General features: G+C 42.0%; 1 protein-coding gene across 1 annotated transcript in view; it reads left to right on the forward strand.

Moving 5' to 3' along the window:
• Positions 1 to 1,778: 1,778 nt before the first annotated feature.
• LOC150053832 (guanylate cyclase 2G-like) overlaps positions 1,779 to 17,764 on the forward strand; it is a 33,493-nt gene continuing 17,507 nt past the window's right edge. Inside the window, exons 1-9 of the mRNA XM_090345516.1 lie at positions 1,779 to 2,162; positions 3,367 to 3,715; positions 5,094 to 5,203; positions 7,471 to 7,662; positions 9,152 to 9,293; positions 10,626 to 10,761; positions 11,779 to 11,912; positions 14,198 to 14,361; positions 16,821 to 16,955. Of these exons, the coding sequence (XP_090201642.1) occupies positions 1,779 to 2,162; positions 3,367 to 3,715; positions 5,094 to 5,203; positions 7,471 to 7,662; positions 9,152 to 9,293; positions 10,626 to 10,761; positions 11,779 to 11,912; positions 14,198 to 14,361; positions 16,821 to 16,955 (1,746 nt within the window). The remainder of the gene's footprint in view (positions 2,163 to 3,366; positions 3,716 to 5,093; positions 5,204 to 7,470; positions 7,663 to 9,151; positions 9,294 to 10,625; positions 10,762 to 11,778; positions 11,913 to 14,197; positions 14,362 to 16,820; positions 16,956 to 17,764) is intronic.

Consider the following 17,764-nt stretch of genomic DNA (forward strand, 5'->3'; position numbering starts at 1 on the left):
TTCTAATCGAGTCACCCAAACTAGGCCTGTAACTATGATAACCTTTCTTCACCTGAGGGTGGTCAGTACCAGATGGCCTCCCTGGCCCCTTAATCCAGAGGCAAAGGAGAAAAGGAAGGGGCCAAGCTCGGTAGAGCATAATCAGGTCCTGTAGAGCAAAGCCAGGGATTTAGAAGTGTGAGAACACGTATGCAGTGCACTCTCCCTCAGGGGAGAAAGAGAGAGAGACGGGGGGGGGGGGGGGGAGATAGAGGGGGGGAGGAAGAGAGGACCAAAGGTGAATTTGGAGATAAGTAACCCCCACGACTCCACAGGTTTAGAATTTCTCTAGGCCAGAGCTAAGGGTCTTGTTAGAGTTTGCTATGGGAAGAGGAATAGAGAATACCTATTACCTGTCTTGTCCCTCTTCTCTCTTCTGATTAATGGGAGTTTTCAAACCGTGGTGTATCTAGGGATCTACAAAAAAAAAAAAATCCCCTCCCTGAAGACTGCCAGAGCAAATCCTGGATCTGAAGGTCTGGAGTGGGAAGGTAGCATCTCTGCTTTAACCATCAGGAGCCACTGATACAGATCAAGTTTGGAGAATCATACTTTTTCTACTGTCTAATCCTGAGCTGAATGTGAGCTGCCAGATCCTTTACTGCCAAAATGATCCAAAAAAATCAGTGTGATACAGGCAATGCATCCCTTTAGATTGATCCAGATGTGCCTGGCTGATGGCTGGGGCATCTTACTCACAGAAAACAATGGCTTTCCAACAGTCTCTTGATGTAGATCAGACAGTGAAGACCGGCGGCAGGTTTTGTATCCCAGTGCACGGTAGATGGAAGGGGACTATTCATCTATCAGTAACCCATCCGTGGATGGCCTGTGCCCAGGTGATGGAGGTAGACTTTGCCTAGCTGTCCATCTTCTCATTGTCATTAGCTGACTTATTCTATAAGAAACATCCATTAGGGGCTGGGAGTTTGGCCTAGTGGTAGAGTGCTTGCCTAGCATGCACGAAGACCCGGGTTCAATTCTATGGTACCACATACTTAGAAAAACCCATAAGTGGTGCTGAGGCTCAAGTGGTAGAGTTCTAGCCTTGAGAAAAATCCGACACTGCTCAGGCCCTGACCCTAAGCCCAGGACTGGCAAAAAAAAAAGAAACATCCATTAGACAATAATATTTGTCATTATAACTCTGATAATCACCATCACTCCTAATTATCATCATTATAATCAGCACCACTTTTTATCAGATCTAATGTTTGGGATGGCTCTTAGTGGCAACATTGTAGGAATAGGTTTGTCTGATCTCTTTGAATCATCATATGTTCTGGAAGGCCTCTTTATGTGTGTCCCCATTTTATAGGTCAGGAGATGGAGGCACAGAAAAGGAAAGAACATAACTTGAATTATATTAAGTGCAGTCCAAATTTTAGAGCAGGCCATAGGAAAACATTAGTGGCTTCTATGATTTTATTTCAGTGGCAGAGAGCAACAGAGGGGTCATGTAATTGGCCCAGGAACATATAATTGATAGTGCTGTCATGGTTTGTTAGTGCTATCATTAGTTTAATGTCAAGGACCTTCCTGATGTCCCTTTTCAGTCTTTAATGAAAGTTGGGTGCTTCTGAATTGTGTTAGAGAGGGTTTCCGCTAATTAGTGGCATCAAATAGGAGCAAATTGTGATCCTTAGGGAACTCTACACTACCTTATAAGTTCTTGGTGTGAGTGGCTGGCAGTCTGAGCCTATCAGCATTCTGTAGGGACACAGTGTTCAATGCCTGCCATGGCTCCCAGGTCCCACCTTGAGGTTTTACGAGAATCTGGGCTCTTTAGGGTGCGTGAATGCCATGCTGACCATACAACTCTGTTTGCAATGCTCTTTGCCAGTGTGCTAGTGACTTGGCTTGAAGCTGCCAAACTGACTGTGGGTCTCCATGCCCCCTGGAACATCTCTTATCCATTCAGTGTGCAAAGGCTGGGAGCAGGCCTCCAGATTGCCCTGAGCAAAGTCAACTTAGCGACAGCAGGCCTTGGAAACTTCAGCTGGGAGTTCACTTATACCAACTCATCCTGTGGTGCTAAGGAGTCCGTGGCTATGCTCATCAACCAGGTCCAGAGAGAACAGATTTCTGTGCTGTTTGGACCAGCATGCCCAGAAGCAGCTGAGGTAGAGTATAAAGTCTTCTGAGAAGCTGGGATGAATTTTCCCTGGACAGGGTGGTTTTAAAGGTGACACTGATTTGAGTCATCTTTGACAGAAAACCTTTCAAGTCTGGTGATGGTGACTCATGCCTACAATCTTAGCTACTAAGGAGGCTGAGATCTGCAGGTTTGCAGTTCAGAGCCTGCCTGGGCAAGAACATTGGTGAAGTGGAGCTGTGGCTCAAGGGGTAGAGTAGTAGCTTTGACCAAAAAAGCTCAGAAGCCAGAGGATACCACTCTGCATCCCTCTCTAAAAATAAAGTCTTTCAAATAAAAAATTACTAGCTCGTATACCCCTTTCTTCTCTTGTTGGTAGAATGTAGTGTTTTTATGTGCACACTCTTATTATTTATTTACAGTTGCATTGTCAGCCAGGTGGATTGGAAAGCTTAAGATAAAAAAAAGGATTTGGCTTTACATATGTGCAATAAATAATTCAGGGGTGATGAGAAGGAGGAAATGTGACAGACTGCTTTAAGTTCGACTGAGTAAATGAAAAAAGTATTTGTGTGGTTAGTGGAATTAGTTCTGTCAGTGTCTTTAACATTGTTGTCATCTAGGTAATACTGGTGTCAGGAGTAACTCAAAGTATTCTGCAAACTACTGCAGAAGTGCCATTAGTGAAATTAAGCTCAGCTTAATTAGCTAAGCTTTTGATTTGAATCTTGATTTCCCCTGAAATTCCCCGACTTGACACATTTTGCTTTCCAGAGCCTACTTATTCTTCAAGGTCAACTACCCCTTCACCCTCATTCTTCATATCCTAATTCTACAATTATAAATAAGCTACTCTTCCCCTAAACTTCTAGACTATATTTTCCATAATATTTGGAAGGCATATGTAATTCTAGAACTATTTTTAAGCCCCAATACTGAGGCTTGAACTCAGGGTTTGGGTGCTGCCCCTTCGCTTTTTTCACTCAAGGCAAGAGTTCTCCAACACGAACCACAGCTCCACTTCTAACCCACAGTGAAATATTGCACTTGTTAACCTTGTCCTCTAAAATCTCATTTCTGCAAACTGAATCCAGAGATTCCTTATCAATATTCCAAAAGAGAAGAGCTAATGTAAGGTTCACCGAATTCAAAATTCATGTAGATGTTTGATCCTGAGGTTTGCATGTGACATAAGCTCTATCCTAGAAAGACATTCTTTTGGTTACTTTAAGGTTATTGGTTTGTTGGCCTCTGAATGGAATATTCCCATATTTGACTTTGTTGGACGAATGGCAACACTGGAAAACCACATCTTATATGACACCTGTGTGACACTTGTACCATCCATGCAAGAACTTGGTGATGTGCTGCAGAAGAGTCTCTGGTACCTGGGCTGGGAACACATCGGCCTGTTTGGAGGCTATGCTGGGGTTCCATCCTGGGATGGAGTAGATGAGTTATGGAGGGTTGTGGAGAATAAGCTTCAACCTAATTTCACTATCGTGGCCAGCATGAGATATACCACCAACAACCCAGTTCTTCTGCAGGAAGATCTCAGGAGCATAGCATCAGTTGCCAGAGGTGAGTAGTCAAAATCATCTTTTGCTTGTATTTGGAGATTCTTTAAAAACAACTAAGAACTCTTCATTTTTTCTGTGAGTATGAAAATCAGAAGAAAACAAGGTATGAAATTGACACATAGGGGCAATTTCCTTCTTTGCTTGATGGTCACCAATGTTTTATCTTTTTTGGTTCACAGTAAAATCTTAGATGCAATAGTGTCATGGTACATAAAGTAAGTTCTACAATAATATGTTAAGGGATAATATGCTAAGCGATAATATGCTAAGTATGCCAGGTTTCACATTTTGGAAGTTATTTAGAAGATGAGCATGGGAGATAATGCACTTTTCAATTCTAGCCTTTGTGCTCTCTACCTGTGTGCTCCTGGGCAAGTTCTCTAATTTCTCTGTGCTTTAAATACATCATCTGTATAGTGGAGACATTCATCTCAAGGACTACATCAGATCACCTAGTGTTTAGCACTAGGTTTGGATGGGTAGTTGATCAGCATCTAATAATTGTTTTGTGCTGCTGCTTAGAAGGTCTCTTTCCTAACTAGATCAGTCACCTGACTCCTTTTGTTTCTTCAGATAAACAAAGTTCTTATTGGCTTTAAGACTTTGGGATTTTACTGAGTTCTCACTCAGGAGGGCCACTTACCAACACACTGACCGGGAACTCTATCAGGGTTTAGCTTCTCTTTCATTTTACTTCTTGTACACTGTTTGCCTGACAGTGACTCTGAGAATTAGGGACCTTTCCACTTTGTTTGAGGCTCATATCTATTGCAGTGCTTGACAGATAGATAAGCATATAATATAGTACACCTAATTTAGAAAATAGATCATTGTTCATCTATGTGATGCAATGAAGGATAATGTGAGAACAGAAGTACTAGGTCTACTTCTGCCCATCCCCATTCAGAAGATCAAAATGCCTTTGATTCCAGTTCTTCCTGAGGTACAGCTAAATAGTCATGCACTAATTCTGCTCTTCTGATGGTTTTATCAGTTAAAGGGAAGAAACTGAGGCATAGAAATGATCTCAAAGTTTTTGGACTTGGGGATTTTAGTGGGAAGAGAGAGGCCTGTAGCAGGGCAAAATCTGCTGGTTTGAATATTGAAGAAGTATACCCTTAGGGAGAGTTTAGGCCTTTCTCTTTCCTAAGGCACTTTCAAGGAAAGAAAAAGATGTTATGTTTTATACAGATTGGCTTTAGACTACACTTATGGGGGGGGCATAAGAAGGAAGGCTGGGCATGAATGGAGAGAAGGGAGTGGAAGAGGAAGAGAAGAATGTGAGGGAGGGAGAAGGGGAGAGAAGTACAGAAAAGGGGAGGAGAGACAGAGACATATACAAACAAGCACAAATCTGCTTCTGTTCTCCCTTCTTATAGTTATCATCTTAATCTGCAGCTCAGAGGATGCAAGAATTATTCTGTTGGCTGCAGAGAATTTGGGACTTAACACCGGAGAGTTTGTCTTCATTGTTTTGCAGCACTTAGAGGTGAGTCTAACCATGTGTACTTGTGGAAGCCCTAATGAAGACCCGAAGAGACTGGTACACTGGTCCAATGAGGCACATCTTAGGTGGTATGATTCTCTGTTAATGGTAGAAGTGGCTAAAGTACCATGTGCTTTCTCTAAGAATATGGTTTACGTATATTGCTGTACTTGATTTTGCCAGTGGCTCTGTGAGGCAGCTATTACATCCATCATTACACTTCATATTTCCAACCACCTTGGAAGGCAGGTATGATTAATATTCCAACTTACAGACAGAAAAACCCAAGGCCAAGATAAGGAAAAAGCTACCCTCCAGGATGCCTGGATGATGTTCCCACCATGACCTCTTTCCTTCACTGCACACAGCCCTGCACTGGAGAATGCTTAGAAGGTGCCAGGCCTCACAACCACTTCAAGCCTCGTAAGGTGAAACAGCTTGTCCAAGACTGTACAATTATTGTGGAGAGATTATTCCAACCCCAGATGGGCTGGCTTCTGTGCGATAATATCTGCTCATCTACAATGAGCTTGTTTTATATGATCTTAAAGCTGAAATGGAGAAAAAGGGAATGAAGGAAATTATATAATCACATCCCAGATTTTCTGTATCAGGATGTGTGTGTGTGTTCGTGTTCACATGTGCACATGTGTGCCAATTCTGGGTCTCGAACCTAGAGCTTGGGCGTTGTCACTAAGCTTTTTTTTTTGTCAAGGCTAGCACTTTACCACTTGAAACACTGCTCCACTTTCAATTTTTTGGAAGTTCATTGCAGATAAGAGTATTAGAGATGTTCCTGATCATTAGACTTCAGCTTCCTGAGTAGCAAGGATTACAGGTGAGGGCAGCCAGCACCAGGCTCAGGAGGTATTCTGGTCATCTGGAAGTGTTACAGATTCCTTTGGGATGGCAGCTTGAATTTTAAATGTTACCCAGACTCTCCAGAGGATCTTCCTACCTCCCCTTTTTATGTTTACCCACTCTGCGTTCCCTTGCTTCTGCCTTCAGAGAGGGAAGGGCTGAATCAGTATGCATGAGAGTCCTCTAATACTCACATACCCATACTACTTCCTCTCAAAACCTTACCAGTCGAGTTCCATTGATTTGTAATGGCAGAAAGAGCATAGAAGTCAAACAACACTATGCACTATCCATGCAATGAAATCCATGCTGCTTTTCAAAAGTGCATAAATCCCTCTATAAAAAGAGGTACAGTGGCTCATGCCTGTAATCCTAGCTACTCAAGAGGCTGAGAATTGAGGATCACGGTTCAAAGTCAGCCTGGGCACAAAAAAGTCCATGAGACTCTTATCTCCAATTAATCACCAGAAAATTGGGAAGTGGCGCTGTGGCTCAAGGGGTAGGGCGGTAGCCTTGAGCTGAAGAGCTCAGGGACAGTGCCCAAGCCCAGAGTTCAAGTCTCACGACCGACAAAAAAAAAATGAATTCAATACCTGACTTACGTAACTGAAACCCCTCTGCATATCACCTTTACAATAAAAATTAAAGAAAAAAAGTAGATGTAATATGAATTCTTTGAATCAGTTTAGAGCGAGTCTGCTCTGCTTTTCTATGGTATGAACAGTCGGTCTATAATAGGGACACCAAATATTTCTTGGAATAATCAGTCTTCTGAATATTATAAATACATTAGTGTGCCACAGAAGTCTGCCTTCTTCAGGGAGGAAGAATAAAGCCAATGGTGCAGTGGGAGCTAGAACAGTGGATTCTGGTAAGGAAGTGAAAAAAACAATCATATGTACAAATGAAGACAAAATATTCTCTCTGATGTTCTTCCTCTATGAGAAACTTTTCAGTGCTATGAAAATAAGAGTTTTCAGTGTAGGTTTAAGTGGAAAGAAGTCATTCTGCAGTAGTATACAGTATTCTGTGGTAGATAGTTTAGTGCGATAGTGGGTATGTAAAATAAATACAGTTTTCCATAGACATGTGGATAATGATGGCAACAAAATACTTAACCCATAAGCAGAATATAAAACTCTGAGCGCTCATCACTAAGAAGTAAGCATTTGGCCTTTCAGTTGCTTGATGCCTCTAGTATGTTTAAAGTTTTCACTGTTCTATGACTCCTTTCCTACTGTGGATATACTCACTAAAATCATGGCTCTTGTTCTTTGCAGGCCTTCTGGAATCATTGTGTTTCCAAGGATGATTAGATCATAGCAATTCAAATTCAACACTGAAATGCAGTTCTGGTTTTGTGGGTTATTTCCTATGGAGTAGTGACATTTGTTTTTATTACTTTTCAGGACAGTTTTGGGGAGGAAATGATGACAAATCAGAAGGTGACATATATTCCAAAAGTCTATGAGTCACTTCTTGTCATCACCCTCAGCTCCTATGGAGAAGGGCCTGGAAGAAATAGTTTTGGCTTCCGGAAACAAGTCTATGAAAGGCTGAAGAGACCGCCTTTTGGAAGCTCTATCTCTTCTGAGGAACAGGTCTGGAAGGGCCTATGGACAGGGCCTACCTCCCTTCTTTGATCCTATTTGTGTTTAGCTTTTGCATTTCTCCTTTTATTTGCCCTCTTCCCTTACTTCCTTTACACACACACACACACACACACACACACACACACACACACACACACACACACATACACACGGGCATGTACCTTCCCCAAACAAGTAGTAGCTTCAGGCTGTCTTGTGAAATCTGTATGCTAACATTGCTAAGTGGGCCAGAGGTTATAGGATGAAAGGTTACTGCACTTCGGGGTCACAGAACTGAGTTCTCATCCAACTTCTGTTTACTAACAGTGGGATCTCAGAGTTAACTACTTAGCCTCCCTATCTTCATTTACACAACAGGACTGCTGATGGTTCTTATCTTCCAGTTGTGGTCGTGAGTGTCTAATACCACACCACGTGAATAACCATGGCTATTCAGACAATGCCAATTTCCTTAGGCAGAAAGATGGCAGGATCGAGAGCCAGGATGGAGTAACCAGTGGTGTGGAGCTAGGACAGTTATGTCAAGCCTCTGCTTGACTAAGGCAGGGGGCGTCAATCAGGGGAGAGTGTATCAGCAAGTGGAATCTGTATACCTGTGAATGATTAGCAAAAGTTCCCACAGAGAGAGCACTGACTAGGGCAGGAGCTACTTCCCCTAGAGGACACCTGAGCCCAAGGTGACAACTGATCATTGATACTAGGGGACTTGATTAGGAGAGTTCATTGTGCATCCCAAGGTATGAGATAAAAGAGACAATTCCTGAAAACATGAGGAGTGGTTCTCAGCTCTGTGGCCAGCTGCCATAGGGGAAAGGTGCCTGGCACTTGGCAGGCTTCTGCACTGGCAATGAATAACCAAACAAAAAAAGAGAGTAGTTATTGAAGACCTACAATAGGACACCAGAATAGTTTTCCTATTCTGTTTCATTTAGTTATCTTCATGCTTCATAAGTGTGGTTTTATCCGCATGATAAACAATAAGCTGAGATCTGAAGACATTACAAAACTTGCTTCAGCTCTCACCAGGTGGAAAACAGCAGAGCCAACCTGGCTCCACCATTTCTAGCCTGCAAAACTGTTCCTGGTCTTCAGATCCTGGTCAGGATCTAATTTTGAGGAAGGGTGGAAGCGGTGACAGCTGGGTTGGATAGCAGGGCCTCAGCATGAGGTGATCTCCCCTCTCAGTGGGCTAAGCGAAGAATGCCTGGTGTTCTGCTTCCCAGGATATGGAGCAAGGCTCTCCTAGCTGAGAAATGAAGGTCACAGGCTCCTGGACACTGCATTTGTTCTTTTTTTTTTCTGGTCCTGGGGCTTGAACTGGGGGCTCTACCAATTGAGCAACAGCTCCACTTCTGGAGCTGAGTCTTCTGCTCAGGCTGACTTCAAACCACAATCCTACGATCTCAGCCTCCTGAATAGCTAGAACTACAGGCGTGAGCCACTGGTGCCAGACTCACCCCATTTGCTCTTGTTGAAGGTGAGCCCTTACTCTGCCTACCTCCATGACGCTCTCCTGCTCTATGCTCAGACTGTGGAGGAGATGGTAAAGGTCGGAAGAGACTTCCGGGATGGGCGGCAGCTGGTCAGTACTCTGAAAGCCTCTCTGACAGCACTGCAGGGTAAGAGTTTTTCTGATCTCAGGCTAGCACCATCCTGTGGGCTCTGAGATGACTTATGTGTCACTGCTGGCTCCTTACAAGGCCTGCCTCACTCTGCTATGGCTTTTATCTTTCTCCTGAAGATTCTGGTCTTCCAAAAGAGTGTCTGAGACTAAAGCCACTCAGTTTCCCAGTCCACAGTGTCCTCTGGTGCACTTTCTCCTCTTCCCCTGCAAAATCTCACCTACAACTGCCCCCCAATGGCAGAGAAAATGAGACTTGCCTCTGGTGCCCTCTTGTGCACTAAGACAATGTGGTGTACGGGAAAGTACAGGAAATAGGGCCAAGAAAGCCTTAGGCCATGATCTAGTGGTCACCCCAGCTCCGGAAGGCAGACTCGGGGGACCCGCCTGTTAATGGTATGATGGTGTCTCTTCCACCAGTGTAATTGGGATTGGATGTGTAAGACTACATAACCATAGTGCTGGGTACCTAGTATGTATTTCATATTTGGTATAGTTCATAGTAGGACCAAATGAGCAATCAATCCTTTGCTAATTGTATGTGCTAGTGTGGGGTGTAGAGGAGTTAAACTTTCCTTAAGTAGATCTGAAGTGAATGGAATTTAGCACATCCCAAGCAAGTTTAGAGGCCAGGACTGAGCACCTTCCCTCAGCACATACTAAAGCCAGGAGGGAAGGACCTGGCTGAGAAGCTTACAAGCCTGTGCCCTCAGGGTCTGTTACCAAGAAGATGGCAGGGACTGAAGGAGGTAGCCCAGACAATTACTATTGTGCAGGTGCTCAGCATCCTATTTTGGTTCTGATTGTTGGTCGCAAGGATAAGTCTGGGGTTTTATGTGAAATTACCTGGAAATTGCTTACCCATTTTTAATTTCTTAAAATTGTATTATTTTTAAATTTAGTGCTTTAAAAATTATCTTTGAGTAGTTGGATGATTGCATTTCATTTCAATATGCCACTTTCTGAATACAGTGTATTTTGATCACTATCACCCCTTTTGTCATTTCCTCCCATTTCTCCCAACCCCATCGGATTCCTCCATTTACCTGGTTCCATTACATTAAAAAAAATACTCAATGGCCTTCCCTATCATACTACATCTGCCTCTACAGTGTGGAATTTCAACTCTACCAGGATGCTGCTTCTGCATCATCTTCTCCCCTTTGCCATATCTGTCCATCTTGTGGCAGATTCCTTGAAGCTGAACAATTTTGCATGTAGTGTTCCCCGGGGAAGGGACCTGCGAGCTCAGTTACAGAAAACTGCTGCCATTTGGGGCTCTGAGTGCCCCTTTGTCCCCCATACCTTGTGCCACTGTCTCTCTTTCCAGGAATCACTGGTCCCGTGTTTGTGGACTCCCAGGGGAAAAGGCACAGCAATTACTCTGTCTATGCCTTAGAGAAATCTGGAAATGGGAGCCTTTTTCTTCCTTTTCTTCATTACGACAGCAATTGGAAAGTGATCAGGTACTATAGGACATTTCTGTGGGTGTAGTTTCATGGTACTGCCAGAGCTCAGGGAGGAAAATAAAGAGAAGGACTCCTATTGGGAAGTCAGTTTGAGACCTAGTTCTTAGAATTCCCCCACCAGGTATTCTGTTGTTCTCTGAAATTATGAAGAACACTTTAAGATGTTAGGAAACTTGTGGGTATAGTTTAGCCTTTTCAAGTTTCAGGAGATAATATAGCATCCCTAATTACAACCTCCACGGGAGACCAGGCTTTCTCTGAAAGTCTAGGAAAAGCTAGTGCTTGTTACCCAGGGGCCTCTGGGAGACGCTCTCTATAGAGACATGTCATAGTCAGTAAGACTGACCTGTGCAGGCTGATTCCCAGAGCTATGTGTCCATCTGAACTGCAGTGTTGTCCTAAGCACCAGGAACCACTAGAAAGCATTCTGCATTCTGTTTTCTCATCTAGAAATCAATGAACAAAAGAGGCCTATCTTGTAAATCAGTGTCTATTGCCAGCCTCCTATTGCCAATCTCCCCACCCAGATTTCATTAAGACTTTCGCTTCCTTATTTTGGAATGGTGATTATGAAAATGGGACAGCCTGGAAAGGAAAGTAACTATGGCAACTCCATCCTCAGGACCATAGGAACAAGCATATTCCACATAGGGGAAGACGTTTTGGTCTGTGAGATGTCAAAAGTTGTTAGACAATATGACTTATCTATATCAAACATGAATGAAAATCTCAGCAGAAATGGTCACATCATCTTTTAAAACAAAAGAGACATGGTTTCATGTCTCAAAAGATTCAGCAAAAAGATACTACTTTTCATGAATGAAATTACCAGAGTAGATGTGAAGAGTCAAAAGGAGATTGGGATATTGAAGAAGTCAGTAGAGTTTTGAACTAACAGACAAAAGCCTAGTTTTTGTGAAACACCCATATTTTAGTTGCCACTGTGGTACATAAAGTAGAAACAGATGGAATAAATGGAGTAAATACTGGCCTTCATCTTTTCTCTTTTAATAGATCTTTGAGGAATTTCTCCAGTATCACTTGGCTCCATGGCTACCATCCTAGGGACAGAGCCAGCTGTGGAATTTATGATGAGCTCTGCAAAAGTGAGCCTGGTAAGTATGGCTGGCTGGGAGAAGCAGCGGTATGTCTTCAGGGTTTTAGCTGAGAAAATCTTTGTGTGGCAGATGGCATGCTATGCTTTAGTAGGGTGTTCAACATTGTCTCTCACTGCTACCTAGTAGTCCAGGGAAACAACACTGGCTGTGTAAGGCCTGCAAAATCATTTAGTCTGATCCTGACAAAGCTATACATGACAGGAAGCATTTGAAATTCAGTAAATAAAGCCAGGCGTGGTGGCTCACACTTGTAATTCTAGGTACTCAGGAGGCTGAGGTCTGAGGATCATGGTTCAAAGCAAGCCCAGGCACTAAAGTCCGTCTTTTCTCCATTAACCCCTAGAAAACTGGAAGTGGCACTGTGGCTCAAGGGGTAGGGTGGTAGCCTTGAACTGAAGAGCTCAGGGACAACAACCAGGCTCAGAGTTCAAGCCCCACAACCACCACCACCACCAACAATAACAAAAGAAATTCAGTAAATCAAGGAACATTTTCTCAAAGCAAAATTCAATAAATCTAGGCCGAAAATGATATAAATCTCTAAATGGCCTGTGGTAGAAAAGAGATTCTCCACTCTGACATTCTATTAACAAACAAAAATGTTGCCATGCTTGTCAACTATCTCCTTAGGAACAATAATCCTCTGTTGAAAAACTCTTGCTCTAGGAAAAGCTGGCCCTGGCTTCTGAGATTCTAGTTTCAAGGATTCCCATAGTTTTCTAGCCAATGCTAGAGCTAAGGTATCCCATCATTTTTGCTTAGCTTTCTTGCTCAAGGCTGTCACTCTACTACTTGAGTTACAACCTCAACTTACCAGTGTGTGTGTGTGTGTGTGTGTGTGTGTGTTTGTTGGTTAGGGTTAATTTGAGATAAGAATCTCTCAGATTTAATCTTCCTGGGCCTGCTTTGATTTGAATAGAGGTTGCTAGATCTCAACCTAGGATTATCTCTGTGAACTGTTGCGCTACTCTTTGGGTTTTGGCTTCTAGAATAGGATTTTATTTTTCATACTTATTTTTATAGTGTTATGATTTGAACTAACAGGTTTTATTGTGATATTTCCACATATAGTTTTCTTCTTCACCTTTTCCCCCTTCTTGAATAATTTCAACGGATTTCATTTTTTTTTTCTGGTGGGTCATGGGACTTGAACTGGGCCTGGGCGCTATCCCTGAGCTCTTCAGCTCAAGGGCACTGCTCTATCCTTGAGCTAAACCCCTGTTTTCTAGAGGTGATTGGAGATCAGAGTCTCGGGTCCTTTGGTGCTTGGGCTGGCTTTGAACCTTGATCTTCAGATCTCAGCCTCTTGGGTAGCTAGGATTATAGGTGTGAGCCACCGCGCCCAGTCAGATTTCATTATTTATTTTCCTTAACAGGTTGTATTATTTTATTTGTATATATGCATATAAAAAACTTTGGTCATTTTCATCCCTTCTTTACCCTCTATTCTTCCCTTCTCCCATCCCTGTGACTCCAACTACCAAACAATCCTGCCATTCTTTTTTTTTTAAAGGTCCAGAATTCATATATGACAGAGAATATATGCTATTTGCCTTTCTTAGTATGATTTAACCTGATGATCTCCAATTTCACTAATTTTCCTAAAATCAATATCATTTCATTCTTTATGAATGAAAGGACTCCATTGTGTGTGTATCTATGAGATAAACCTTATTTTCTTGACCTGTTTATCAGTTGATGGGCACTTGGATCGGTTCTATATTTGATTAATATGAACAGTGCTGCTAAGAACCCAAGCATGCAGGTATTTCTGTTATATTCTGATTTCCTTTCCTTTGGATATATTCCTAGGAGTGGTATAAATAACTGGAACATGTGGTAACTATTTTTTAGTTTCTTGAGGATCCTCCATAATGCTTTCTGTAGTGGCTACATTATTTTGCATTCCTACTAATGGTGTATAAATATTTTTGTTCTTAAAGGGCTTGCTCCCTATGGAGTCTAGGAGAGTTTGGGCAAAGGAATATGGTTGAATGGTTAGGAAACATGATCCTAGAATTAGGAGGCAACTCTACCAAGAGCATACATGTGCAACAAAACACAGTATTGGTATTAGACATCACCATTATACCCCAACAATGTAAGCTTCTATGTGAAGGAGGAAGTGGGCATAGATGCTTTAAGAAGCAGAGATATATTGCTGGAAGAAATAATTCTGAATGGAGTCAGTGCATGGGACCTTAGATAATACCCCAAGTTGTTTTTAAGGTTCTTGCTTGGCAAGATCCTGTTGGATCATAATATGCTCACCTCTGCTTTTACTCTGGCCTAAGTGGACTGTTTCTTCCCTCCAGGTATTACTGCTGTGACTTCCACGATGATACTCCTCATCATAGTCTTGGGAGCTGCTAGCATAGGTCTGGTTTTATGGGTGTACAGGGCAAAATTGCAAGACGATTATCAAGATAGCTGGTGGCAGATCAGTTATGACACTATCACTATTCTTTTCCAGAGCAAGGTAAGGCAACTCATGGCCCAGATATCTACCTCCTGGGTCATGGCTGGAGACTTGTAGAAGAGACCTTACCTAGGAGCTCACTGAGCTCCTCCGAGCTAACTCACTGATGCAGTGAGCACTTAATGAAGAAGAAAGAGTACAAGGCTTGTGTTCTGGTCCTTTGTCTTCCATTTCCTGGCTGAATATCTCTGAAAATATAACCTTGCCTTCCCCAGACTCATTTTCAATTTGAAAATGATCAGTAGTAGTCTTTAAGCATATTCAATGCTATCACTCAGGAATAGAAACATTATATCTCCTATTCAAAAACTAAAGCCCATGTTCAGGTATGTATATATTAATTTGCACTTATTTTGATATCCATATTGTGCTTGTGTTTCTCTTTTTGTTAAAACAACATATATTTCCAGACTAAACAAAACAAATTAAAAAATGCAATTAGGAATGGGTGGTGCATACTTGCATTCTTGATGCTCAAAGAACTTGAAACAAGGGGATTATGGGAATTTAAACCCAGCTTGAGCTTCACACAGAGAGCCTGTCAAAAACCAAATAATTACATTCACTTTTTTTTTCTTTTTTGGTGCCATTCCTGGGGTTTGAACTTAGGGCCTGGGCACTGTCCCTAATCTTTTGTGCTCAAGGCTAGTGCTCCACTGATTTGAGCCACAGTGCCATTTCTGGCTTTTTAGCAGTTAATTGGAGATAGAGTCTCATGGACATTTCTGCCCAGCTTAGCTTTGTTGCAATCTTCAGAACTCAGCCTCCTGAGTAGCTAGGATTATAGGCATGAACCACCAACAACTGGCTCACACATTCACTTTCTTTTTTAAATAAGGAAAGTAGTTCTAGTGAAAGTTTGTTCAAAAATGAATACAATGGCCGGGAGTTTGGCCCAATGGTAGAGTGCTTGCCTAGCATGCACAAAGACCTGGATTCAATTTCTCAGTACCATATACATAGAAAAAAGCTGGGAGTGATACTGTGGCTCAAGTGATAGAGCTCTGGCCTCGACAAAGCCCAGGGACAGTGCTCAGGCCCTGAGCTCAAGTCCAGGACTGGCAAAAAAAAAAATGAATACAACGTTCTTGTACATATATTTTTGTGTGTATTCTAAGAAACACAAATGCAATGGTCTTATCATAGAAGTCATTAAACAATTAAAAATGATAGTGATAGAATACTAACAAGTTTTAATAATGCCACGTAGTCATTTGTTTTTGGTATCACTGTTGATTAGACTCCTGTTTTAGAAAAGGATAAATGAATATGAAAAATAGGCCATACATACATAACTTGGCTAATTCTAACCCTGGCTTTGCATTTAACTTCAGTTATAGGAGCCCTATGCTGCTAAGCCTTCGAATCTACACTCATACTTAGCAGAAAAGAGCACTAGATTTGACTCATTCACTTTTTGAGGGCAAGTTTAACAAAGTTCCTTTTATAGCATCTGTCAGGCACAGTACGAAGCTTGGGAATAGCCACAAATGAGAGGTCTTCAGAGGAAGGCAAGGGTTCTGAGATGTGTGTCTGCGGTGAGTTCTTCAGATAGAAAGACTTAAAGTTTTGACGTCTTGAAGGTTTTAGAGAGGGGAAAAGGGGAGAAGGCACATAGCATTTCTTTTTAAAATTAAATTTAATTAATTTATATTTTTATTGTCGGGGTAATGTACAGTAACATTTGCCAGGTAGAAAGTGCATTACTTCTCATTCATTGATACACATTCTCATGTTTTTGTCCCCATTTTCCTCCCTCCACCCCCTCCCAACCATCTCATTTTCCCACTTCCCTTTCCTATTTCAAACAAACAAATAAACGTATATGTAATATACCAGGTTACCAAGCCAGAGACAGTGACAATATGAGATTAACCAAAGGGCAAAAAAAAGAGAAGAGAAATAACACATCAAGAACAACAATCACACAAGAACATTTCTGGAGCTTGGCTGGTACTGGGACTAAGAAGCTTCAGTGTACCAAGAGTAAGAGATTTGGGTTTATTAGGAAATCTTTCCCAGATATCCCTGGGGATTTGAGCCTTTCTCTTCCTTCCTCAACTAAAGTAGATCTGTTCTGATTTGTCCAATAGGATGCTAGGGAAGATTTTTGGATAGGTGTTCTGTAGATATGGGAGAAGTACCAGGGTATTAAATATGAAGGGAACCCAGATTCATTTAGGTACATTAATATGAACCTCCCCCCCTCACACACACATCCAGTTATGTGACACAGTCAGACCCTGAGAGTGGTTAACCTGGCCTCAAAAGTCTGTATTCACAGCCTATGCCATGCATGGTGGTGCCAATACCCAGAGGAAGTCATGTAGACAAATCTTGAGTCTCCTTCATGTTAATTGTGTGAGGTTGGAATTCGCCTTCTTCATCTAAAAAGTGCACAGTCCCTTTGGTACTGTACTACACTGCTAAGAGCAACCAAATCGTGTCTTGTGTTGCAGTCTTCCCAGAGAGGTACACCTATGCTGAGAGGGGATGTGGTCAACACACCTACCATGACGCTTCCTACAGACTGCAGCTCCTTTAAGAGCCAACAAGGAGAAGAACTTTTCTATGTACCAGTAGGACTTTACCAGGTAGTTCTAATGCATGTGACTGCATGCAAGAGTTAATGTGTATTTCTGATTCCTTCCTCATGTGAAATTTTGGCCTGGTAAGCTGTTCTGACTGGAAAGACATTCTCCAGAAGCGATAGTCATCTTATGCTTCTCAAACTGTAAGATACAGAAAAATTACACATGACTAGGTATAAATGCAGATAGATAAATCTGTATATATTATGTGTCAGTTTAAGATTTTTCAGTGTTTAAAATGAGCCAATTCTAGGTTGTAGGTCTAGTTTAGAATAGAGCCCAAACGTTATGTGCATTTCTAGCGATCATCTCCCAGGTAATTTCTGTGTTGGCTTCTCAGTTAGACTCAGCTCCTTCCCATCAAACTTTCCATGATGAGAGTAATAGTCTAGCTCTATGCTATGTAATATGGTAGCCAAAGTGCTCAAGGTTAGTGCCCAGGACCTGAGTTTAAGCCCAGGCCTGGCAAAAAAATAGATAGGTTAAAAGATAAAGATATTATTTGAGACTGAAGCCAATTCATTCCCTATTCAACTGATCTTTCCAAATGTCTACTTACTTGAGGTCTTGTATAAAAACTTGGGATTTTACCAAATACTCTAGGGACTGTTTTTGTGAAGAACTGAATGTCATAGTCACCTAGCTATTTACAGCAAGAAGCCAGGAATCTGTACCATTTGGTCTGTCTGCTTAATCTTCCTAAAATATGTCTCCTTGCCCCTCTCTCAAATCTCATTACTGGATTTTACATCCCTGTTTGATCATGTCCAAAGTGTCTAGTAAGGAACTCTGAGTATTTGGCTGTAGCTTCC

This window comes from Megascapheus bottae, chromosome 15 (assembly GCF_031878675.1).
Source record: "Megascapheus bottae isolate mThoBot1 chromosome 15, mThoBot2.hap1, whole genome shotgun sequence".
NCBI lineage: Eukaryota > Metazoa > Chordata > Mammalia > Rodentia > Geomyidae > Megascapheus > Megascapheus bottae.